At 38.6% G+C, this 27,040-nt stretch overlaps 1 protein-coding gene across 15 annotated transcripts in view; it reads left to right on the forward strand.

Annotated features, from left to right (window-relative positions):
• Positions 1–27,040, forward strand: part of stxbp5l (syntaxin binding protein 5L) — a 144,069-nt gene that overhangs the window by 52,299 nt on the left and 64,730 nt on the right. For all 15 annotated transcript variants that reach the window (XM_030428851.1, XM_030428854.1, XM_030428852.1 and 12 more), the window contains exons 3-4: positions 11,344–11,425; positions 20,789–20,889. In XM_030428851.1, the coding sequence (XP_030284711.1) occupies positions 11,344–11,425; positions 20,789–20,889 (183 nt within the window). The remainder of the gene's footprint in view (positions 1–11,343; positions 11,426–20,788; positions 20,890–27,040) is intronic.

Consider the following 27,040-nt stretch of genomic DNA (forward strand, 5'->3'; position numbering starts at 1 on the left):
AGACAGAAATGTACAGGGGTCATCGTCTCACATACATATACTGATATTGGTCCAGAGTTAGCTGACAGTTTGCTTAACACCTTGTATTCTCTTTGGATAAGCTACAATCGACAAAGCCACCTCCTCAGATGACCCAGAACATAGATTTTTTTCAAACATATTTGTAAATATGTTTGCCTGGCACATACAGTGTGTGGGAGCAATGGCGGCTTTTTTGCCTTGAGCCTGTAGGCTGATATAATGTACTATATATAGCCATGAAACATACACAAGCATTGGATTTTAGTTTAAATTTGTTAGCTTGAAGAATAGGTTCATTACAGAAAACACCACCTCAAAAATAGTCAGTCAACCAGAAATGTCGATTGGCTCACACAAGGAAATAACGACACAGCCGATAAAGTCATTTCAAATGGGTAACTAGATAACTGCCGGCTAAACAGAATAACCTACACCTCCCTACTTTTGTCTAAAACCAGGGACTCGGAATTAATTGGATGACATCATGCTGTTTTAATGAATCTCTGACATTGTTAAAATTGGACAAAATATAGACATAGTAATATAAACAGTTAAAGAAGACCACATAATTTACACAATTGTTTTCACCTGCCGAATATGTGCTTACATGACATTTACATTTGTAAAGACATGTATTTTATTTTATATGTGCAGGTTTGTAAGTCAAGTCATCACCTGCATTTACGCGATCAAGGCCAATAGAATTTTTACAAGACTACAGGTAGATCTGTCGCTTGGTGAGGAAACATTATAAAATGCAAATGTACAAATTTGTATAAAGTGTGTACCAACACAAACAGGCAGCCGGCCACCCACACAAACACACTTGCACACACTCTGTTCACACACCTTTTAATGTACCTACTCCTCTGTGAGATGTTTATACTCAAATCTAAATTGCCCAGCTGTGTCCCCACTGCTCCACCAGCATTATTAAACACAAACAAAACAGTTATTATACACCCCCTTCACACACACACACACACACACACACACACACACACAAAGAGGGAGAGAATCAGTAATAGAGGCAGGACCAGAGTAATTCATATGGGATGAAGGAGAGATTCTGAGTGTAGATGAGGGAGATGAAGAGAGTATGAGTGGATAGCAGGTCAATTAGAGAAACCAGGTGTCACATTGGGATCAATTCATATAAAGACCACTGTGGTGTAATTGTCAGGCATTTTAATGGCTCTAATGGTGATGAAGTTAAAAGTCAGCACTTTGAACAGCAGCACAGCCCAAGATTTTAAAACCACTGTGTGTACAAAAACATAGTCGTAGCATCTGAAATGTCATCGAGGGGTTTCCGGAGTGTTTTGTGAGCTGGGTTTAGGTTTTTAGGTCAACTGTCAGCTTCCATCTTCATCACAGAAAATCTGTCCATGTGTCTGAAACTCCATACCTATATCCTATTTAGTATGCTAAAACAGTATGTGAGATTTTTTCGTACATCCAAAACCTAAGTGTGTCAAATACATACTGGTGTAATGTCTAAAACTGCTTCATAAGTATAAGGTCCCACTTTAATATGTTGTAAAATTAGTTCATTGTTGGCACGGGTTATCTCGGTTACACTTCTCCATCAGGCCAGGAGTAGTTGTGAGCAGTACGTCCAAAAAGATACACATTACGGCTCACCAAGTGCATGTGTAGTGTAAAATTTTCAGGACCTGTATCGAAGTCAAGAGATTTGGTTCTGGTAACTATGTATTTTTAATGATACCAGCCCTTTGAGCAGAAGTATTATATATTGAGCATTTAGGTCTTTGTAGGCAATTTTTGGATGCAGTACATGTTTGGAAGAGGCATGTCCAGCAAGAGGCCATTACAACAGTGCTGATGAGATCCCTAATAAAACAAACATGAGCCATTTTTTAGGGGGATTTTGCTGCCAAATTAATAAACTCATCATATATCGTAAACTTTATGACTCAAAGGAAGTCCAATCCCACAGCTCACAATTCTGCTCAAGTCAACCGTACAAAACATACAAATGTATCAGGTGTTGCCATTGTGAATGATGAGGGACCTTTTAGAAAACATACTCCAGTAATGTGATGTCCCGACAGTAGACAGAAATACCGAGGTTAGACAGTAGACACTGAGCAATTGTGACTAATAAGAAATGAGGTGGATATCAGAGTTCAGGCAAAATTAATCCAGTGTTAATCCAGTTTAACAATGAAACTAGGCTCATGTTGTTGATTAACAAATCTTTGAGGGATTTGCAAAACACAATTATTAAGATGAATTATGCAATTATAACATGTTGGAAGTTAATTCCCAAACCCAGCGACCTGTAGTATTAACAATGTCTCCACCATAGTGTTGCAATCATCACATTATCTAATCTTTGAGTTTATTTCAAACATGATTGTGATTGCCAGTCAGTGAACCCCTACCCTGTAGTTAACACACCAAAATCAACAATTTAACAGTGGGAAGATGCTGGCTTGTAGTTGTTATTTATTGTAGGCAAATCAAACCTTTCTGCACAAAGTAAAATTACAAGGAAGAAGACATGGGAATTAAAGTCTGACAAAATAATGGAAGACAATCACAGCCACTGTCTGATTCACATCTCAGCCTGTTTTTTTCTTGGATGCAATTGTTTTCCCATCTAAGAAAAATCTTAGGATGACATATAGTTTTAGGGGAAAAAATGTAATGTGATGCTGCATACAAACAACAAAATGGTGATTATAACTGAGAAAAGGTTGTGTTTATTTTCTGTGCTAGCAAAGACGAGATCAGATGTTTAGTCTGTAGAAGGTGTTGTAGCTGTTGATGGGTGATTTTCAACTTATAAATTCAAAAATGTGTTTTGTAAAATATAAAAAATTTGATTTGATTTTGGTTGCTCATCAGTCCCGAGGGAGACAACATTGCTGAAGGAGATTTACCATATAACTTTAACAGAAAACATTATACTGTATCCTGTATCCAACCAAGCAGTATAGTGTTATGTTTATAGTCAATTTAACCTCAAGTTGTGCCAGGATTTTGTGGAATCATAAAAATTTCATATATAAATTACGCACAGCCAATCCAGTACTAACCACACACACACGTACACACAAAGACGGCTTGGATGTACACACACTTTAAAGACATATACCAAAAAAACATACATTTACACTCTTAAACAAATTGTGCATATGGGAGATGTTCACCATGTGCTCCATGTGTTATCACACAAATCAGAGTGTTAAATGAGGCTGAAAACACTTTGCTAGCCATCATATTACACCACATATCCATAGGGTGTTTTCAGAAAAACAAACAGACAAAAAATATTGCAGTATATCCCCTGCAATCCTCACTTACATTTGTATCATATGGTAGGAACATATGGAAGTAGCTTATTTTAGCTGTAGTATCTACACTTTAGAGGTATCCTCATGTCCTTGCTCTGTCAAATCCTGCATCCACCTTGTTAATAAAACAAGTCATGTAATGGGTTTGGGGTTGACAGACCAGGACGAAAATACCAGGTGACTGAAGCGAGGTCTGTCACAGTCAGATTCAGCTGTCAGGCACTGAGAGGAAACCAGGCACGGCAGACCTCATGTGACTTCCTGCATGTTTCAGCCTTAAAGATAGAGCCTTTTGGTCTTTAGTAAAATGTGGTTTGTAAGTCTAAACTCTGGTTTCAAGTTTAATACTGAGCAAACACTTTTTCCAACTACCATTTCCTTTATGTGTCCCATGTCACCCGCATGTTGATGAATCATTTAATTGATTCTGTTTTTGCCACAACAGTAATTAGATATTACATAAAGGAGGTGCTGAAGGCCTGTTTTTTCACCCACTTAGTCATCATTGTCCACGTCATCACATATTTTTAGCTTTTACATGCTTGACAAGGACTTGAGTGGAGCTTGTGGACTGGAATGTGTATTCACTTTTGTTTAGTCAAGTTTGTGAGAACTGAAATGAGTTTAATGTATTAAAAGGGCAAAAATTCGATTTTTAACAGCAGTCCTTTGCAGATTTAATCAGCTCTAGCTAGCTTACTAATGAAGCTAACCTTAGATTGATTGGTGGGTTTTAAATGCTGTCTCCAGCTGACTGTTTTAATTTTTTCAACCTGATATATCTAGACTAAAACTAACTATCAATCTAAACTAGAACCCCTTAGAATTATTTCGAATAGGCAGGTACATACAAAATATTGTGCAAAAAAATGAACCGGGACATCTCTGAAAACTGAATTCGCTGCTCACTGTTGTTATAGAGCAGGAGTAATTCTAGAAATTGCCTTGGTTTGAAACATGCTCACGCCTAAAAAAACAAGTAAAGTTTGTCAGGATTGTAAATGTCATCTTAACCAATGGTAGGAAGGATGCTTTTTTTATGTCACACCAATGACTTGACAGGCAACCATAGGGGTTGATGTCGGGGTCAGACAAGTTCAAAGGTGAGAACAAACAATGGTTGAAGAAGAACAAAGAGTCAAAGTTGGTGTATGTCCCTTGATGAGTTGTCAGTTGTGTTTCAGCTTGAAGTAGAAAAACTCCTTTATAATAAGGTCCTCATGCTTTGTTGTGGTATTTGTTCATCAAACACCATGTAGATGAAAGCCTTGTTAATGTTGATTTACTGCTAGAAGTAGCTGATTGGCCTCTCCTCATTTGACGCTGCCTTAAATGTTATTTACATAGATAATTAAGGCACGAGCAATTTTAGTCCACTGCAAGGCAATTAAAATGCTCTCCTCCCTGTCCCTTCCTCTGTTGTCTTTGCTTATCATTATTGCAGAGCAATCAAACATGATTGTCACTGTTTCTTGAAACAGACTTATTGTATCCGTTGTTTTCCCCGCTGAGATAAATACACGCTCATGATTGGAGCCCATTGTGTGCAGCTCTAGATTCATTTTGGAACTAATTTGGTTGTTTATCCACAGCAGGGTAAGTTGGTGATAATTTATCAAAAATTGTAGCTGTTAGCCCTGTTGTTTTACCAATGCAACTATGCAGGTGTTGTTTTCTTAAAGCCACACGTGCAAACAATACCTGCATGACCTATTTACACCTATATAAAGCAAATGTGTTCCTTATTTCCTTCATCGCTCTTAAAGGTGTAAAGTGTTGTTAAGTGTGAAATTGTTTGTCCATTTAGATCATCCAAAGCTACACTGAATGTGACTACAATATCTGGAAAAATGCATCTTGAATCCACTTTTATGCAGCTTTAATTTCATTATAACAGGTCATTGCAACACTGAATAAAAAGGAAATGCACACAGGAAGAATGAACGGATCCTCCAGTACATAGACCAGAACTTTCGGCCAACTGTCTCGAATAATAAGAGTTGTTTTTTTGTCGGTTAATGAATGCTGTAACTGATTTTCCTCAAGCTATGAAGCAGAAAATAACCTCAGATTCAAAAGTGCTGGTTTTAACAGTGTGTCCTCCACTAAGATTTGGATACAAAAAGGATATGGATGCTGAACTAATTGATTCACAGAACTGAATATGACTGATCTTCACATCACTAAAGTTATTAAACATTTCCATTTGACAGCAAATGCTTTCCCATCTTATCTTTTCTTACCATTTTAGTTACATCAACAAGTCTCAAAATGTATAAACTTCATGAGTATTTCAACAATATTACTTTAAGATGTTTTGAGCAGGAAAAAAAAAGCCCTTGTGCTGTTGTTTCCATTGACCACCCCAGAGGCAAATATGGATTAATCGACTGCGAAAGCTGTACAATGCATTGAGGGATTTATAGCTGTACAATGCATTTTTTCTTCTTCATACTGTACAAAAATTACCCTAAAAGTATCCACAAATCGAATGCTGCTGTTATGCGCCGGTGACCTCATTTGGAGTCACACCCTGGCCTGTGCAGTACTGAATTTGTAGTGGAGCTATCGTATCAAGCACCGGTTGAATAGTCAACAGGGTTCAGCTGTCAATTATGACATCTTAACCCCCTTATAAAGCATCGATATCAGAAAAAATCCAAACTTATCAGAACAACGAAGACTTGAACATATAAGCTTAAACGACGAAACAGTTATTTGACATTGCTTTGAGTTTGTAATTTGACCCATGTCCCACCTGCCAACATGGAGGGGTCAGGATTTACGACCGTTTCTGCAGCCAGCCACCAGGGGGGCGATTGGGTCATTTCGGATTCACTTCCAGAGAGCTGTCATGTCCTCCATATTTATATACAGCCAATGGTGCAACACCAACATGTGTTTCAATTTAAATTCATGACATTTATTAGCTGTCACTTGGTTGGTTTTCACTGCAAAAATCTTCAAATACATCAGACCAGGTTCAGAAATTTCTCATTGGCATTCTCTCCTGTCAGCTGGCAGTAATACAGTGATTGTCTCCTGTATGGATGTGGGCGACTTCACCTTCACATCAGCTTTGTGTTTTGACAGCGTCTTATGTGTTTTAATGCAGCCCAGAGTGTGATGTGAATTTGAATGGGGTTTGTACAAAGACTTGCCTGTCAGGGAGAGAATGATCCAGACTGACAGAGAGATGATTTACTGTAAGTCTGTCGCCAATACTCCCTTTCAAATCAGCCATTGAATCATACGCACACACCCCCTCACACTTTTCCTTGAGTGACTTGATCTAGAGATGGTCAATGGATTTTAATACATTCTGGACACTTCTAAAGATCTGTAGCTCTTCGCCTTCAGTGGACAATCAGTGTTTTTGCCATCCTTGAGAACATACAAATCAGTCCACAGCAAGACAATACAACTTACAATACAGTATATGTTTTAAGAAAGAAATGTGAAAATACACACTGTACATTTTATACACATGTGATATTTACATTTTCAATATTTAACACAGAAGCAATTCACAGAGAGGATCAACAAAACAGGGAAAATAATACAAAATTATAGCCAGTAATATTTTAATCTTATAAAATACTAAGAAGAATAGACAATATAAGACAAAAATCTAGGTACGTTAAACGAAACTTAAATAAAATTAAAAGCAGGCCTCACAAGGCTCTTTTCAATTCTCAACCCAAATCCCTGCCAAACCGAAGAACTTTTATTTGGCAACCAAATTATGAGCCTGAATCTGTCTAATTTTACAGCATTATGTAGAATTACATGTGAATGTTTAGCATCTCATAAATGATTCAGATAGAGGTGGAAACTGGTCTATGCAGAAAGCTACACCAGTGGCTTGTGTATCATACCCATAATAGCATCAGCTGTGCCATACCCAACTCAGTTTGTCAATACTGACACTTTGTAACACACTCAGAGCAGCCACCTCTGCCTTGTTTTTATTGAAGGCTTTTGTACTGGAAGTCACCCGCTGTGTGGGTATTCAAGGTAAAATACATATAGACTGTCTGACTAAGCGGACCTGCCTGTTCCCTGTGCTTAGTGTATTGCCACAGGTCAAAAAAATGATTTTTTTTTTCCATTTGGTGGCTCAGCGTGGGCTCATGAGCACAAAAGGCCTCTCTGCTCTGAGAAAGCTTAAATATTTGGTTTTCGACTTTTTTCTTTTTTGTTCCCTCACTGATGTAGTTCAGTATCTCTGGATGAGAGTGTGTGAAGCAGAGTTGACAGATCGAGAGACAGAAGTGAAATCAATTGTAAAATTCCTTTTTTGCAAGTTTTTTAAAGCAACACTGTTTCCGTGCATGTGTTGTTTTCATGGACTGTGGTCTTATCCTGCATTACATTACATTTTTTTAACAACCTAATGTAAGCATGTGAATGAATCTCCATCTTAACAAAAACTCCATCAGCTGAAATGTAAACAGCAATAGTCAGTGTGCCACTATAGCATAGCTGATGTATGCAATGTGGTTAACTGAGTTAACTAGCTTAAGTATTTGTGTTATTTTTTCCTCCAAACCAGTGGGCAAAATGACTGTGCAAACCACAAGGCATAGAGATTTACATACAAGAATATTTATTACATTTAACACAACCACCAAGGGGTTGTCAAGCTAACTTTGAGCATTATTTAGTCATTGTGACGTTTCCTAATTACATGGGAAATTCTCGGGCCGTCACCTCGTTAAACTTTAATGCTAAAACATCAAACTGTGTGGTGCTGGGCATTCATTAAAACATGCTTCTTCTGGTGTGAGAGTATCAATTACATTGTCTCATAAAAACAAAATAGATTCAGACAGATCAATGAAGAACACATATAACATATGCCATTTTATAGTCAGTTTTCCTAAAGAATGGTTTACAAAGTACACAATGATTTTGCTTATTCCAAGATTAGTGAATTAGTAAGCTTGTAAAGCCATATAACCATATTCAATCTTAGTTCTCCAAATAATACTTGTGTTGCATGTAGTGTCTAGACATGTAATGCAGAGCAAAAAAAAAAAGAAAAGGCATCTTAAAAATGCTTGTTGCATGCATGTTTATTAAGGTGGATTGTACAAAAGTTAAGAATTACTTTGGAAACTTTCCCAGGGTCATAAGCAGCATTTTGAACCATGAACTATCTGAGTCTTTCCTCCCCAGTGCACCTGAGATCTGCTGCCCGCTTCAACAATTCCCCATATCAGAATTCGTGGCTGCTGCTGCTCCCGTTGTTGTGATAAGTCAGTCTAGCAAGACTGTCTGGATGTTTCTGCCCTGTTGGTTTCCAAGTACATAGTGAAACTGAAATGAGAGGTGCTCACTCTGCATACTGTCAATCTGCTGGATTTCTGATTGAGTTCTCAAGCAAATCTGCTGTGTGTTACACATTACTGAACACAGCTAGTGTTGTGTGGAATCCAAGCTTTGTATTCCCTTATTATTCTGTAGTTCTGCTTTCACTAGCTTTTGTTGTCTGTCAAATGACTTTGCACCTAGATATGCTGTACACACTACATATAGAGGAACCTGATAACACTGTATGTGAATATGTTTAGTTTTAGTTTAATTTAGTTTAGTAGTTTATTATATATTAAGACAATCCCAATTAATCAGCTGCATCAACAACAGTAAAAAGGGGCAGCTTTAGCCAACATGGCTAATATCCTGCTGTAGTCCCCGGCCAGATGACAATAGGCACCCTAAAAAACATTTCTTTCATGCATCTGTGTCCGTAACTCCAAATATTAGGAAAGCAACTACCTCTTCTACCTCTCTTGGCCCGTGTCCATTGCAGCGGGTTATTACTTTGTTATTTTTCTAATCATATTGTGTTTCATTAAAACTAAGCATGCACTTCGTTCTCACTGACACATTTTCTGCACCGTCAGACAGCTGAAAACAAATGATTTGAGAACTCTTATACAATCACTTTGCCCAGAGCTGTGTTCAAGGTGTGGGAAGCCGTTGATGGCTAGTGAGGTCGACACAAATCCCTGGAGAGAGAAAGGGAATGAGTTGGGTCACCCTAAATGTTGTATTGGAACACTAATATATTTGGTATTCACCTGCAATCACACTAAAGCATAAAAACTGTCTAGTCCATGGAGCTGGATAAGAAAGTAGAAATAAGTTCCTCTCATTCTTGAAGAAATAATAATAATAACAAAAACAGTTATTATCGTGCTATATAAAAAATGTGTAAGTGACATTACTTGCTTTTAAATCTGTGCTTTACAAGAATAACCAATTCTATACATTGACATTGAAACGATTTGTTTTCGTTCCTACTGACTGCAGGAACATCATGACTAAAACATCAAAATTACCCGGTTTAGGGTGCTAATGAATACTGAGGCATAACAGGGCCATTTTGTTTATTGCAGTACTGATTACATGTGCTTCTGTGCTGTACCTCAAGCAATGTTGGCAACGTTATGAAACCTATAGTGATTAAATAGCTGCTCCTGTACCAGATCCAATTGGCTGTGTTTTCATGTTGTGTCATTTCCCCCTCCTGCTGATTTCCACCTGCTTTGAAGGATGTGCTTGGAGATTTTGCTTCCTCCAATAACCTTACCTCTTTTTTTAAGCAGTTCGCATGTAAATGTTTTTGTTGATCTCATTTACACATTCAGTAAATACAGTCGTCATAAGCAGGGGTGTGATGTTAGGATGTGATGCTAATTAGATTTCAGGAGATTATTTACAAAGGAGTGACAAATACTGCAAGAGAAAAAAAAAAAACAGTGCATAATAGACAACAACACTGCCAGTTCAGGGTTTTACTTTTGATATTGACCTGCCCTATGAAGGCTTCCAGTAGCCTATGGGTGTGTTAGTTGTATAGCACAACCAAGCTGGAGGTACCCAGGAGGAGGTACACATGGAGACACAAGATGGAAATTTGGCACAGAAATCTTCTCTGGTGTTTGACTGTGGATTATTGAGTGGTGTTGTTTTTTGGTCCTTGGTCCTTGTTAGTCTTTGGTCATTGTGCGCCAGTTTTATTAATTTGTGAAGCACGTCATGATGCTTGCTCTGATAAGACAATACAATCGAGGGTAACACTTCATGATAACCATCATAAATGAATGGTAAATTAATAGTTAATTGATTGTAAAGGTGTATATACATCAGTTGTTACTTTCTATAGGCCATCCAAATCAAGTTGAAAGATGCAAACAAAGTATTGTAAACATCATTTGCAACTGGACAATAAATCATTTGCTTTTTTTCTTACTATTTATTTACCATTTATTAATTATGGTTATTATAAAATTTTACCCAAATTAGCTTTACTGAAAGTACTTACTTGCCCTCTAGCAAATGTTTTGTAGCCAACTTTTTGCATTTGCAAACTTATATATCTGCCCTTCAACTGAACAGTTGTGCTGTTTGATCATCCCTGTTTTTGACAGCACTGGTGAAATATAAAACCGGGCACACAGTGATTTTTGCTCCTCACCTTGCTTGCTTGCATGGATGCTTGGCTTTGAACTTGACTTCCCCGTGGTGGGAGGAGATGCACAGTAAAGGGGTGTGTCAGCAATCATCAATCATCACAGCAGACTTTTTTAAAATTCAGTCATCCTCTTTAACCGGATTTGACAATACACTACCTGCCTCCTTGTACCAGGCCAGTGGCACTTGCTCGAAGCGTTTTGTACTATTTCTGCTTAGTGTAATCACAGTTGTCGCAGGTACATCTTACAAAGTAGAACCTACAAAGTAACATGAAAGACTATAGCAAGGATTCAAACACAGCAACCACAGTAGGTCAAAAAACTAATTCTTTGCCCTCTGGCTCTTTACCCTGTCTCTGACTCCAACTTCATGTGTTAGTGTTAGCAGGATGTTTCTTTTTTTGTTTTTACCACCGCGATATGTACATAAACAATATGTCCTGTTTTTGCCTGTATTGTGATGATTTACCTGTAGTTCCCTTCCATACACTTCCTTGACTTTGTGATGTCATCAGACTGGGACGACCGGGGGTAGATTGCTTCTGTCAGCATGAGAGCGGAGCAGCTGTTCTTCAGCTGCAGTTCCTCATCAATGAGGTGAGTCAAACTCCATTACAATGGTTTTATAAAGCTCCTCTGGTCACACTTAAGGTCACCATCATCGCTATGTTAGAGGCAACCTGTCCATTCTAAGCATTCAAATGACCTCTCACTGTGGGTTCTAATGTCTTCTGTTTGAGATGGCCTGGTGGAGCGTTTAGATTTTAGCTGTTTATTGGAAGGAAGAACTGTGTTACCCACTGTGTTCCTGTTTATCTTCTGGGTAAGCGTGGAGTTGAATTTATTGACTTTCATAACCTTTCTCAGGTGTGCATGAACTACAGGTGATGAACTGCTCATTAAAATACAACAGTGTGAAATTATCTGTAATCTTGTGGGCATGGACCATTAAAAGAAGTTTATTATCAGTTATTGTTATCAGCTGAAATAAATCCATATCATGCATCCCTATTTTATTGGGGTATTTAAAGCCATTTGTTGATAATAATATACAGTATTTTAAAAAGAAAGCTGACTTTTTCTACTTATTTCTTTTGGCTAAATGGGAAGATATAGACCATCTTGTATATGGCTGATGGGACCCTTATAATGTTAACATTAGCTGCATGTTTCAATGGACACTTAACCCAAGGCTAGTAGAAATGCACTGTGAACTATATAGCCCTGGGCTTAAGGGTAAAATCTTAGCCAAGGGTCAACTCCTGGGCTATGTTCAGGGCTAAGGGGAGCCCTGAGCTGAGAATTTGCTATATGACAAGCCCTTTAGTTGGTAGAAAGGAGAGATGAAGATCAGAAAACTCATTATTAAAACGAGCGTTTATCAGAGCATCTTGGGTTGTTTCATGTGATTGCATGAAGAATGAATTAAATTTCACACTATTGTTAGTTGTTTCGACTGCATGGTTTGGTGTTCAAATTCAATCAATGTATAATTTGACTTAAATAGATTATTTTACCGTTGATAAGAAGAAAATACACATTGACATATTTGGATATAGACTTTTGTTTGAGAATCTTCTTGATTTCTGCTCTACCATCCAGTCCTATGGAGTTATTTTTTGAGTGCAAGTATTTATTGATTTTAAGTTGTTCCTATGGTGGTGCTGCTAATTTTTTTGATACGGAACAACAGGAGGCTATAATTAACTGTTCTAAGTTATAATATCTATGTTATATATGTTTATGGGTTCTGTTCTTGCAATTTCCAAAATGTTTCAGAAAAGGCTGTCATTTTTATTAAAGGCAGTGGTGCATTATATTTGGTCACCTGTCAAGGGCGTCATATCCCTTTATCTCCTCTAGTTACAATAACTTCTGGGGAAACACTAGATGCTACGTCAAAGAGAATGAAAGGAACAAACTAGCTAGCTTGCCACTCTATTGTTTACTATTATTTGTGCATTTGTGATGGAGCACTATTATTTGTTGTTATCAGCAATGGTGGTTTTTTAACAATGGTGCTAACAATTCCCATTATCCTATCCTACTTCACAACTTCATCAAGTGCCATCTTTTGTTGTGGTTTTGATTGAGTGAACACTACCAGCGGAAATTACATACTACCTACCTCTCTGCCTGTAAAACCATTTTTTCCTCACTGCTTAATTTTCTACTGACAGACCAGTACTGTGTGGGCTGCCTGACACATGGCAGGTCTCAGCATCAAGTGGCTGATTTTTGGACTTAAACAGCAGTTGTCTCAGTGTGATGCAGTTTGATGTCACATAGTGTTTACTAACAGCACTAGTAGGTGTATTCAAGGAAATAAAAGGTCTCTTTAAAGAGCAAAAGCCAAGTCACATGGGTCTGCAAAACCAAGCTGCGTTTGTCTTTCTTGTTCCTCCTTTCTTCTGCTGTAATCTAAGCGCTCTATCTTGCCTCTTTCTGCCTTTTTTTCTTTACCCACTCTACTTCTTTTAAAGCCCACTGGCTCTTTCAGCCCACTTCTTTATCACTCATTCGAGTACTTGTGATGTGTCTGAGGCAAATGGAGGTGGATGGGCCTTAAGAGGGGCATGTTTGTGCGACAGGTTTTGACTTTGTTTGTGTGTATGAGTATGTGCCTGTGGGTCTAAGTATGTGTGCAAGCATCCAAATGTTTGTGTAACTCCAAAGTGGGTATCTGGTTGCAAGCTCATATACCACGACAGTATCTGTGTTCCAGGTTAATTGGTTTGTAAAAGCACACATGTATGTGTGTGTTTATGGATGTGTGTGTGTGTGTGTGTGTGTGTGTGTGTGTGTGTGTGTGTGTGTGTGTGTGTTTCTGTGCATATCCACTTCACACAGGTAAGGATAGGTATTGTTTATTGTTTATTGTTTTATTTTATTGATATCTCATCATAAACACTCCTGTCAATACCGATACTTGTTGATACAATTATGGATTCTACTTTCCATAATTTAATTCAAGACATAACACTAAAGATATTTTAGTTCATTATTACTTTTGCAGCATCATGGAGTTATAAAGGCTTTGGTTATCTACCTACAGTCAAAAACAACTAGCAAGCAATACAAAATCAGCTATCTCTGGTTGTCAGAACAGCTCGCATTAGATTCAAACTTAGGTTACCAAACAATTTCAAATGCTAGCTATTGGCTACAAAATACTCCAACACTGCTACATGCACTACAACAGACGGAAAAATGGCAAAACTTACACGTGCCAAATTTGAACTTGGTAATGACCCACCCTTTAGCTTCAGTTTAAAGGACATCCTGTTTATCTAGACTTATTTTTTAATGACGCTGACAAATGTTAGACATATTTCTAGTTTGGCACATCAGAATTAGAGTTTACTACCAGTCCTTGATACACATGCAATACCTACCCACTGGTCTTGTATGTTAACAGACCCTCGAGTGACTTCCCCGGGTCATTGTTTGACAGAGTGACTAATAGCAGTGCTGTATGTCATTGCCCTCTCTTGGATTCAGCGTGTGGTTTTGTCTGCCGCCCTGCTAATGGTTGACTTGAATATTCAGCCTGGCCTCTTGACATTTAGTGAGGTGGGATGACTTATTCCATTCAGACGTATGAACTCACAAAAGAGGAGACATTATGCAGGTATTTTTAAATGATGAGCCTGAGCATGTATTAAGCCTATTTATACCACGGTTCACGCCTCCGCGTCGTCCGATTATTTCTGTTAATGAACACCTCGTCAGGCATTATCCCATACATATCTTGTCTATGTCACTCTGAAGTTGCACAACGCAACACATCTAGTTGTCACCCATTTTACCATGTTGTGAGAATCTTATACCATGTCTCACCCTCATACCCCCCCCCCCCCCCTCTTTTTTCTGTCACTGAGTCATTGGAGGGTATGAATAGGCTAATTAATGTGTTTGTTTGCCTATTCTGAATTCATTATTTTGCTTGATGAATAATACATCTAAAGACGCTGAGGGGGCTTCTGAAGGTTGTTGTCAGATGAGGTAGGACCGGGGAGACTGTTTAGGGAAGGAAAAGGTGAGAAGGATTGTTAGATGGGTTCGCAGAAGCACAGTAACAATGTTTATTTCTAAACAAGACATGTAGTCTTGTATTTAGTTGTGGTGTATTTCCAAAAACAAATGTATTGAATATAGTTACAAAAAACTTGTTTTGTAAAGTTTGTTTTTTATCAGTTTATATGATCTTTACATCAATCAGATTACATTGACAAACAAACATCAAAAAGAATGTGAGAAATTACTGCTTTAAAATTGATGACAAGAAATTATGTTTTCCGAGCACTTTGCCATCTGCTGCATTAATGAGATACATAGCATGGGAATTTGTCTGAGGAACATTCAAACTTCCCATTCCTCAGAACTATGTTGACTGGATGTTTTTTACAATGGCAGAGAAGTAAGGTTCAAGGGAAACTTTGTTATTACATGTTGTTAATGAAGCCCCTTTTCCTCAATAGTTGTCTGTCCTAATAAATTAGGTCTCATAGTCAGCTTATTCTTATAGTCTTATTTCCTCTTTGTGCAGAGAGGCTGTCTCTTCGCCTTTTTCAGTTTCGGAGAACTTAGACCTATATAGATGAATTTAACACCTCAATGAATTCTCCTTAAAGAAAGAATTATTAATTATTGATGAATCAACCAATAATAGATCCTCTGATGCACATATTGTTTGATTGCTATAGACGTTGATTCATATTAACCAAATATATACACAAGTACATAGTTATGAAGTTGCTAACTTTGTGGGTTTTTTAGCAATACTGAATACGTATCTCTTTCTGTAGATATTCAGCATTGACTGAATTAATAATGGAAAGAACAGAACAGTTAAGCCAGTGAAGTGCCTTTTACCTGCATTCTTTTTAATGGACCATGGAGGGCAACCCCACTGGTTGCAAAAATATGTCAGATTGTATGTCAGTTTATGAGAAAATTACCCTACTTCTCACTTGATTCATTATCTCAGTAAACATTTTCCTATTGGGTTTATGGTCTCAATCCCTGGTTTCAAGTCTTCGCCAGTATTGCATGATGTTATTTTCATAAATGATGGTCCCATTTAGAATGAAATAGAGGTTAAAGTGGGGTAAACTTTACAACCTTGTGATTGGCAAGTTGCCACTGCGGCAAATCCTAGGGTTCTCAGTCAGATCCAACCAGGCTGTCCTCCCTAGGTCCTCCCTGTTGTCCAAATATGATCACTTCTGGCAAAAAAACAAAAAAAACAAACATATTTTCGACGAGAAATGTCAAGGGAAGCTATCGGTTTACTAGACCACTTGCTCTTAGTTATTCAAGCGTGCCCAAAGCCTTTTTCTAGATGTTTTTGTAGTGCAACTTTCATACATCCATACTGTTGCTATGGTGGCGCGACTGAGTTCTGACGCCGCCGTGACTGCTCCTGTACTACCGTGCTTTTATTTAACTTATTTTGTACTTGGACCATTTTTTGTTTTTTCAGGGTCGGCATGTTAAAATATGACAGAGACGCACTTTTTCGTATCAGAATGCTGCAAACAAGCAGTTTTTCTGACCTTTTGTCCGACTCTCTGTCGTGGCCTGTGGAAATACTGAGGGACGACGACAATGACAACAACAACAACAACAACGGCAACAGCGGCGAGACCCGATGGAGGCGTGGACGGAGGCACGGGGGTCGCCACGGGGGTCGCCGCGGGGGTGTATGGAGCAGACTACGGTCTCGGGCCCGTCGACCACCTTTGCCCAGCGTCCTGCTCGCAAACGTCCAATCTCTAGAAAGTAAGTTGGATGACTTCAGAGCCAGGATGGAGTTCCAGCGGGACATGGGGGACTGTGGCATCGTCTGTCTGTCGGAGACATGGCTGGCTTCCCTCGTGCCGGACACAGCGGTTGCTCCAGCTGAAAGCTTCTCTGTCTTCCGCATGGACGGAGCAGAGGAGTCCGGTGGAATGGGAGGTGGAGGAGTCTGTTTCGTGATGAACAACGGCTGGTGTAGTCCAAAGGAGACCAGGGTCCTCTCGAGTTCCTGCTCACCCCACTTGGAGCATCTGACGATTGTGTGCCGCCCTTTTTTTCCTTCCTCGGAGTTTACCTCGGTCGTTTCCCTGGCTGTATCCATCCCACCACGGGCAGACACCGACAAAGCTCTGTCGTTGTTACACAACGTGACATTTGGATCACAGAACAGACACCGGGAAGCTGCCCTCATCGTCTTCTGAACAAATTTATTTTTTTTTTTTTTTTTCAATTTTTTATTAGTGACAAATTACATAGCACAGTACAGAAATACAGGTGTTGTCCTATTGTTTTTTCTTTTAACATAATAGGAACACTGAACATTGTCTCCGCATTAGGAAAAGTAAATAATCTGTCTAAGACAAAACAAAAAATGTTTTTATTATATTTATTATATTCTATTGTATCTTATTTTACTTGCACTGCATTATATTTTTGTTTTTACTTAAACTGAGCACAGAAGTATAGTACATGTCACAAAAACATTTCACTGTGCATCCTGTATGAGTATGTGACGAACAAAACCTTTGAATCTTGAATCTTGAATCTTGATTGTCATTTTTTCATGATTTGTACTATACCTTCGCCCAGTCACCTCTCCCGTGTTGCCATCGAGACATCAAGATAATTATACCATAATGAAGTTGTGGACCGGGTTCTCACCCTGTCTGCTACTCACATTCTCTTTGTTTCTGTCTGGGGTGACTTCTTAATTAGCTGCTGCTCCTCCTCCTATCACTTATTCAGGTGATAAAAACAAACTCCACCAGCATAGGAAAAAATCTTCAAAATCACCCTTCGATAATTGTGCAGTGATTAACAGTGCTGTCAAGGTGACGGAGATGATTACGGATTGCGATGATTGCTAGCATTTCTCTGACATGATTATTTCTAATTTATTGTAAGGGTTTCTGTATTTGGGTATCTGGTTGGATCAGAAACTCACATTTACATTTCACAATTGTTCGCAAACTAAGACAAAAAATTGGTTATTTATACAGAAGCAGAACTACTTTCCCCATGGTCTGTAGGAAACGGATCATTGAAGCTGTCTTTTTATATGCCCTGGATTACGTTGATGTTATCTATAGACATGCCTCCTTCTCCACTCTTACGCCACTAGACTCTGAAACTGCTTTCAGTTTCAGTGCTCCATACACTTGGAACTTTAGAACGTACATTTAAACTTGATACAGCTGTACCTAAAGGTCAGTTTAAGACTTTGATTTCAAACTACTTAGCATTTGGATGTAACTGTTTTTAACTACACGCTGTCCTATGTGATTGTCTGCCATTTATCTTGTATGCACCACAGTTTTAGTTGTGTATATCCATGTTTGTCTCCTTGCAGTTTCTTATCATTTTAGAGCACATCTTTCAGTTTTATTGGCACATGGCTGTGTCATTAAGACCAGTTTGCCTGATTTTGTCAGTACAATAGTAAAAGTGTGAGTGTTAGTGATGCCTGAATTAATAAGGATAAATAAATGAAATGACAAAAAGATGACGGCCAATTATGGGCCATCTAAATACACACAAAATAATAAAAAGTCTGTTATTATTCGTCAAAGCCATCATCAGTCAAATTCCGAAAAAACCTCTGACAATCTGCAAAAGCCAGTGCCATTAGAAGGAAATAATGAGACTAGCGCACACTCAAACATCTTACTATTGATATTCAGATGAGCTTTATCTAAGATGATGCCAGAAGAAATAGAGACACTAACTCATAAAATAGAATTCATAGACATTAGAGAATAGAGTGTAATACTATGTATAAAGATGTGGGAACCAAGAATCATGCATTTCACCAACATAATTAAAAACTTTTACATTAATCAAATCAAGATAAAAACATGAATGATGTGAAAAAAAAGAAAAAGAAAAGGTAAAAAAAAGTAATTCAGTTCTGTATGAGACATTCTCATTTCCTGAAATTACCCTGTAATCATCCAGCACATACCCCATCAGTCAAATTTGACATGGCTAAGGAGCAGCATAACCTTTTCTATGTATGGAGGGAGAGGGGTGTCAAACTAAATTAGAGGCACTAGGCGGAAAATGCACAAATGATTATGTAGTTCATTAAACCTTTATTTTTCATGTATGGAGAGAAAGAGGTGTCAAACAAAATAGGAGGCGGTAGGCAGAAAATGCTCAAATAATGATGTTGTTCATTAAATCTTTCCTGTTGAATTAACTTGTGAAGATCAATTATTTGCCCCATAAACAAGGCTTCATTGCTCACTTTGCAGAGAGGCTTTTGTGAAGTAGCTGTCATGTTTTTAAGTTAGATGTAAGAGTCACAGGCTGTGCTGAAAATTTAAGGTCATTTATTCATATCTAGAAAGTGGGTGTTGGTGGGGTGAGGGGAATTATTCACAGATTAGTTTTTGCCAGTGAATACAAAATCCTTCTATTGTCTGACTGTAATAAGTCCTTTTCTTTTCCAAAAAATAATACAATTTTGACTAGTTTTTTGAACAACCCCAGAAAATACTGAGACAGAATCCCCAATTTGTATAACTGGTACAACATAGTAGTCATGCAGTCTCATAATTACTTTTTATTTACCTTACCTACCTGAACAATTATGCAACCGACTCTCTTGTGCAGGTTGAGAGATTCAGGGAGTGAGAGGGACACAATCACTTCTATGTAGATCAGTTAGAGGCAATGATTTGTGCATCCTCCCTTGCTCTGTGCAGTCTTTAATCCCATGATTAAGTTTGTAATCTAAAGCTTATTCTCTCTGGGCTACAGTCTACACAACGATGCTCTGCTAGCAAAGCCGCACTGGGAATTTCACTGTAATTACAATCCTCAGAAGAACTAGAGCTGATACCAGCTGACTCCATTCAACAATGATTTGTCATTGTTCTCTCACTTTTTTCATCCTGTTTCATAAGATATCTATGTGATCTTGCACGGAGCCAAAAGACAGAGGACACAAAATTAGAATTTTTTTTTACAGCTTTTACAAGTGGGACAATTGTCTAAAATTGTCTGTTAATTGTAATGTCAATTTACACTGTAGTGGTTAACCACAAAGGCACACCTTTTAAGAGACAGTTTCCATGGAGTTGTGTTTATTTGAATACCCAAAATAATGAAGTAGTTTGTCTAACATTTTGTTTCTTGTTCTTTTCATTTCCATAATTAGAGCAAACTAACCATTTATATGTAAGGGCAAATTCCTGTTAATATGTTTTTGTGCACAATCTGTAAATTCTGCCAGCGGGGGTCTCAATCAAAATAAAACAAGAGACGTTGCTCTGGTGGGTAGGCTTTAGAGTAAACAGAGGTTTTCACTAGGTTTATGAGGAGATGTCTTAAATCTACATTTGCATATCTTACATTAAAAGTTTGTGTGTGCTTTCAGAGGTAATCTTTAACATGCAGTGTGTCTTATGTGTGGAATGTTTGCTTGTGATGTTTGAAGCTTAAACATGTTTTGATTTATATATAGTGTAAACTGTTACAGACATATCATAAAACCATTATTCTGTCAACTGTAGTTACTAAGACAAAATGCAGATTCTTACATCACAGTTACAGTTCAGCTTTTAATAGCTGGAACATTTCAGTTTTTCATCTCTTCCTGCTGCCACCTAACAGGCTGAAGAAGCAAGTACAACACTTAAGTTGTCGCAACAGACCAGAATCAGGTGGAGCTCAGGGGAGAAACTCTGACATGTCCTCATCTCTCTCTCTGTCTTCCTGTTTCTGTGTGTTGCCTATTTGTCTCTGCATTTAGATATGTGTTCTGGCTTTTACATGTGTAATCTAAGAGTCACCATACTCTAAGCATGTGGGTGCTTTACAGCTGGAATGTACTGTTCATTGTGCTTACAGTCTAATCAATCAGGACATCAGTACTTGGGTTCATTCCAAAAGGCAAGATTCAGTACTCATATTTTTTTGTTTTTTGGCTTTCAGGGGGCGCTGGTCACAGCCTGTGCAGATGACACACTACATTTGTGGAATCTTCGTCAGAGGCGGCCGGCTGTCCTGCATTCACTCAAATTCAACAGAGAGAGGTAAGCATACATTTCATGATATAAAACACACACATACTTTCCCTACTTTGCCCTGGGAAAAGATGTTTATGAGTGTCCTGAGGCAGTCTATACTAATTTATTCAGGCAGTCTGACTAGTGGCCATTATATATATTCTGCATCAGTCATCTTTAACAGCTTGACACAACTACAGTTCTAATCAGGGATCCAAAAGAAGTATCCCTTGTTAAACAAATGTGTGACTAAAACCCATAAAACACAGGACAAGAAACACCAAACATATGTTTTTTGGGTTTCATTGGAAAAGGGTGCAAACAGCATTCAATGCCTGACAAAGCAACTCTCCAGTTGTTGAGATTTTTAGACATGCTTATTTTCATCTCCTTTTTCAAGCTTTAAAATGTGCTGAAGTTTTGGACATGGCATCTAAATAGTTTTACATTGAGCAGAGCTCAAAATTAGTCCATGATGAAAGAGAAAGACTCATGTAATAGAGAAAGTGAAAACCATAACGCCGTCACTAGCATTCATACAGCTTTCCACTGTTGGCTGTTTTCCAGTGTGAACATGACACAGCAGAAAAAAAGGCAAACTAATCTCTTGGCGATGGGATAGGGATCAATCAGCGATCTTTAGTGTGTTTACCTTCATTTAAAAAACCTGCAAGTACAGTGCATGTGCAAACTTCAGTGTAAAATTGTATTATGGAAGGCTGTGCCTTCTGTGCTCTAGAAAAGACCCTCTCTAGCAGACTACCAAACTGATAAAGGTCCATGTCTCAGCTGCAGCATCAGTGTTCTTCCACCAGGAAGACACATTTAATCAGTTCAGCCTGGAAGACAGTGAAGAAGGGTGTTGACAAGACGAGGCCAGCTCCTCTGTCCTGCCTCTGATCCTTTTTCACCCTGTATAGAAAACCTAAGACAGGGAATTTGCTGGCTGGAAACTCTGTCTACCCTCTGCCTTGTGAGACTACCCCCACCACTGGCTGTGAGAGCTGATTTGGTAATTAGGCAGCTTGCTCCATCTCCTTTAACGTGTCGTCACCTAAATCCTTGAGACATATGAGCCAGTTTTCAAATGGACGCTAACAACTACATCAGCAGAGAGAGCTGGTGGAATATTTTAAGAGACTTTGCTAATGGTGGCTCACTAGACCTGAAGATGTAGGGAGTTTTATTACATTTTTTATAAAGGTCAAATGGACAAAATTTGCAAAAGTGTTTGTAATTCCAGGAGCCATGTTATAGTTTACTTTGATGTGGGAGTTCTGCAGATGTGGCTGAGCATCACCTTTCTCGAGCAGTGAGCCAGTGAACCACTCGAGTCCTTGAGTGGTTGAGAGGGGGTTGCTATTTTGTTAGTTTTCTCTGACAGCTCAGGCCCTACCTGTTTAAAAAAACAAAGACACGTGAGGCCTCAATGGACCAGGAAAGCATGATTATGATTCATTGCTGACTAGTTGTGGGAGGATAAGGCCCAGTGAGCCAGACACTTTGTCTGGTGAAATATGAAAAATGGTTGAATTTCTTCAGACTTGGCCAAATTTAATTTAAGTTCTCTCTACTTATACTTTTCTTACAGCAGATATGATGTATCATCTCTTTGGATCTCCAAATCGTACTTCCACATCCGCTGGATGAGCCATTGCCACACCCTTAGCCAGCTCTGTCTTGCAGTCATCTGCTGCCTCCCTCCTGCTTTGTCCATCTCCTCTTATGTAGAATAGCCATCTGTGGGATGTGATGATAAGCAATGGCTTGGCTCTTTCCTTTTCCCTTGCAGAGACAGCTTAATCTTTGCTCTCTATCATTAAACTGTCATAGTAAACAATGGCCTCAGTGTGCTGATTCTTGTGTTTGAAAGCGTTTTCCCATATTTATTTCTTCAGGAAAACTTTGGGGCCTCTGCCTACACAAATGTGTCTCATTTGAAAAAAACAACACCGTTGTTTGTCCAAAAATGGCGCAATAGCACATGCACAGCTTACCATTTCTGTATACAGGGCAAAAGCAAGCTAGGACTGTGTGGGTAGGAAAGCAGAGATCGACTTCAGTCTGGTCAGCAATTACTTACTTGTTGTTTCTACTGTGCAGTGGTAGGGGTACATAGATAGAATAAATATTGTTTAAGTGGATGCAGTTTTCATCCTTGAACAGATAATTGTGTACTAAAATAAAAGTTTAAATGCACAATATTGCAATGATTTGTATTGGTGAACCTTACTGTTATGCCCAAAGAAAAACTTCATTCAGTGTTAGCCCGAAAGATCAAAAGCTTGTTTTTTGAAAGAAAAGTCATCCCGTTAGTCTGGGTAAATGAATAAAGCTCAGACTTTATGCTAATAAATCAGATTATTCTTATATTCCTCTTTCTATACTTTGTGAAAAGGTTTCATATTTAAGTTAAATTTATATAACAGGTAAGAGTCTGAGATATTTTCTCTTTTCATTTTCTGATTCTGTTCATATTTCCTGTCTCTCAGCAAGAGAAATTGTCCTTGCACTCCAACTAAAAGGGTATTTCATCTCGAGTCATCTATGTCATGGGCAACGACATTAATGGATATTACTGCATTGCAACTAAATTTGATGAAATATAATTTACACTCAAAAAGAAACTGTAGTCTTTATTCATTAAAATGCAGGGTCACAGCGTCAATTCAAGGGTTACTTTCGATGTGGACATGTATCAGCAAACTCTCGGCCTGGTGGTTTTCAATTCAAGGGCTTTGGCTGAGTCACCGGATGTTTTCTATCTACGGAAACTTTACATAACAGGTGTACAAAAAGCTTCCTCCCCGACCCAGAAAAATCTCCTCCTGCTGTCAAACAGCACATAAAACATAGCATTTGTCCGGTATCACTTTGATTATGCAGCAGAGTCTTAAAGCATTATATGCTAGTGGGGTTTGTTGAATCCATGTACCATCTGCAAGTTGTTAAGGAAAAAATTGGTGGCTCTGTAATGCAGTGACAGGGTTCAAGCCATTAGTGTGTGTGTGTGTAAGAATATAGACATTTTCCATTAAAACTCATTCAGACTTTAATGACCTTAAAATTAAGAACTTATGTTGTTCAAAAACCTCAGGGCACAGCAGCAGTCAGCCTCACTGTGACAGTGTTCTACATAAACAGTTTTCTGGCTATTATTCAACACCGTAACTCTTGAAAAAAAGGGAATTTTCAACCATGTTTCACATTTGGTCTGATGCTGTATTGGTGGCACTAATCTTCTGCTGCCATGAAGTGTGTGAAGCACGCATGTTTACAGCAATATCCATATTTGAAGCCCTTTCAACTGTCATGGCTACAACATTGTGAACATCAGAATCAGCTTTATTCGCTAAGCTAAGTTTTATTGTTCTCTCTCTGTCCCTGTCCCTCTGTGAAAATAGTCTAAGTGAAGACAGTGTGTTTCTTACTGGAAATTATTCACTGTTATCATACACGCAACAATGTCCAAAACTAACTTGTTGACAGGGAGATTCAAAAAATCCATCAGCTAAACAGATTTTTCTACCAGCCAAAATAATAAATAGCTTTTTTGTGTTTCATATAGCCTTATTTCGGTGCATTTCACTCAGATAGTAAGGTATAACCTTGTCTGCAAACTTAAAGTAGAGGTCAGGTCAGGGTTAGATTAATTGGAAAATGCAGAATTTTGGTGGTCTCACTTAATACTAGAAACTGTAAATCTGACCAGTTGATATTTGATATTTTAGATTCACAGCTTAGCAGCTGTAGCTATCACTGTGTGATGCACATGCCCACACAGACACACAGGGGTGAATGTTTTATATCAGAAGTGTTGAAAACCGCTTTCTACCTGTCTTGTGGTGCGATAAAGGTAGGAAGCAGAACCACTTGCTCTCAGCGGCAGAGCAGTGAATCATGCCCTAAGATAAAAGTAGAAAAAGGGCATCGTGAGTCATCCGTCAGTGGCTGGGCAGTGACTTGCCATTTAGCTCTGTGTCTCTCAACTGAATCTCTGATAATTAGCACCCTAACACCCCCACAGAATCCCCCGTGAATAACGCATGAATCACTGGAAGCGGTGGAGAGAATTGTTTCGTGATAACTGTCAGTCTGCAGCTCGTGTTTGCCGCTCCTCCTCGACTCGTGTCATTGTCAAAAAGAATTTGAAGCCCAAACAAAATCCCGACTACAATACATGAAACATTGGATACACTGGAGTAAAAAGAGGTGTTTGAGCTAATGCAGTAATCTGTGATTTTGAGTTTCCAATGTCTTTGCTGATAGAGTATATTGAGTTTTTGCTGAGTTCTTTAAGCAGTCATGTCACGTTTCCTGCCGAGCAGATGGCAAGGTTACCAGTTCACTAAATGATGTCACCGATTCAATTAATCTCTTTTTACTTCATTAATGGCATTTGGCCTTCAGCTGGTCTCAAAGTTGCCGGTCAGCTTGTCTCCCTCTGTCCTCTTTGGTTAATAATGATAATGCTCATTGATGGTGTCTGGTCCGACCTTATGAAGTACAAAAACCATGACTTTGAAAATTCATCACTACTTACCTCCTCCTCCTTCCTGTTATCTTCTCATTCTTTCTTCCATTACAATTTTTTCCCTCTAACCCTTTTCTTTTATTTGATCCTTCCTGTGATATTTTACGTAAATGTTCAGCTCATAATGGAGGCAATCAGTGCTTAGAGTCTTTTCTTAAGTGGCCTCATTTAAAAGCTTATTCATCAAGAAAATATTATGACTCGCTCTGGTTACTGTCGATATGTTTTTGAAATATGGCAATTTAGATCAATAACTATTGATATGTTACACAGTGATACATGATTTTCACAATTGCTACTGCAAGTGAGTCTTTTAATTTAAAAGAACTGGACATAATAATCTTTGATGGTCAGTCAGGAGGCCTCCCTAAACCAAGTATTATGTAAATTTGGTGTGCTAAGGCTAAACGCATACCTAAAAAAACACAGAAGACTGTATAATCCTTTGTCGCTCTTAGAGCACTTCTGCCCCCCCCTGCCAGTTTGAATATTGTCATCTCCCCAAGCCCCTAAAATCCTTATTGAATTGTCTGCAGTCTCATTTGTCTTCTATCTAATAATCCTGCCACTTGCTGTGTGGGTGGCTGTGGGGCTGAAGCCCAGTGATCTCCTCCACATCTACGAGGTAATAAGCCTGGACAGAATTGCACTGAAGTGTGCGCGGATCATTCTTCGCTGGTTAAGATGATTGTAAAATTGATAGATGGTAAGGCCAGAGCAATAATGGTTTAACAGCTTGTATCAAATTATGATTATTTTTAGATACCACATGAATACCTTACTGAATTCTATGGATATTTATTGATCTTTTAATAGCAACCTGGCTTCATAAAGTTACCAGAAACCGGGAAAAGTCATGGTCTGTGTGGTCATAGCAGACTACAGCGGTATCTGGACTGATACCGTGCATTGACATTGTTAACCATAGTAATCATGTATAATGTTAACACCGTGGGTCTGATATTAACTGGGTTTAAAAAGTTGGGTGTCTAACACTGTGTCCACACAGGAAACTTAGCAGTCAGCAGCAAAGGATTCAGCGCTCGATCTGTATCTGCACAGGATGCGTTCAGGCACATTATAAAGAGTAGGTCACTGGAGATGTGCTGGTGACCTCTGTACTGCTGTTTCCTACCTTCAAGCCATAGTTGAATTCTACATCCTCTCCAAATCATTGTGCTCCTCTGCCTCTGGATGCTTAGCCTCAATGAAGGCTCCACCAATGAGTGAGTGAGATCCTCTCTAATGTCAGACCACAGACTTTTTGCCCATATTTTGCTGCAAACGGAAAACCCACCTTTTCAGACTAAATCTCAGCAATCCATTTTTTTTTTTTTTAAACAACAATGTGTGCAAAGTAGCACTGATCATGCTTTTAGTTTGTTTAAAGGGTAAACTCTCACTGTCTGTAAATGCACTTTCTGCTTCAGACCATAGTGAAGACACACAAAACCTGCGGGGGAGACGCCTTGGTCACACATCTAGTGGACATTGGATCAGGTCACAGCAGATGTCATGCTCCCCTGAGTGATTGCCATAGACATTTGTGCACATACAACTTGTGTTTTACTAAATCAAACTATACTTCCTGACATTCTTTCTGGTTATGTATTCTGCAGGGCTGGGTAATTAGGCTGATTGATT

This window comes from Sparus aurata, chromosome 9 (genome assembly GCF_900880675.1).
Source record: "Sparus aurata chromosome 9, fSpaAur1.1, whole genome shotgun sequence".
Taxonomy (NCBI): domain Eukaryota; kingdom Metazoa; phylum Chordata; class Actinopteri; order Spariformes; family Sparidae; genus Sparus; species Sparus aurata.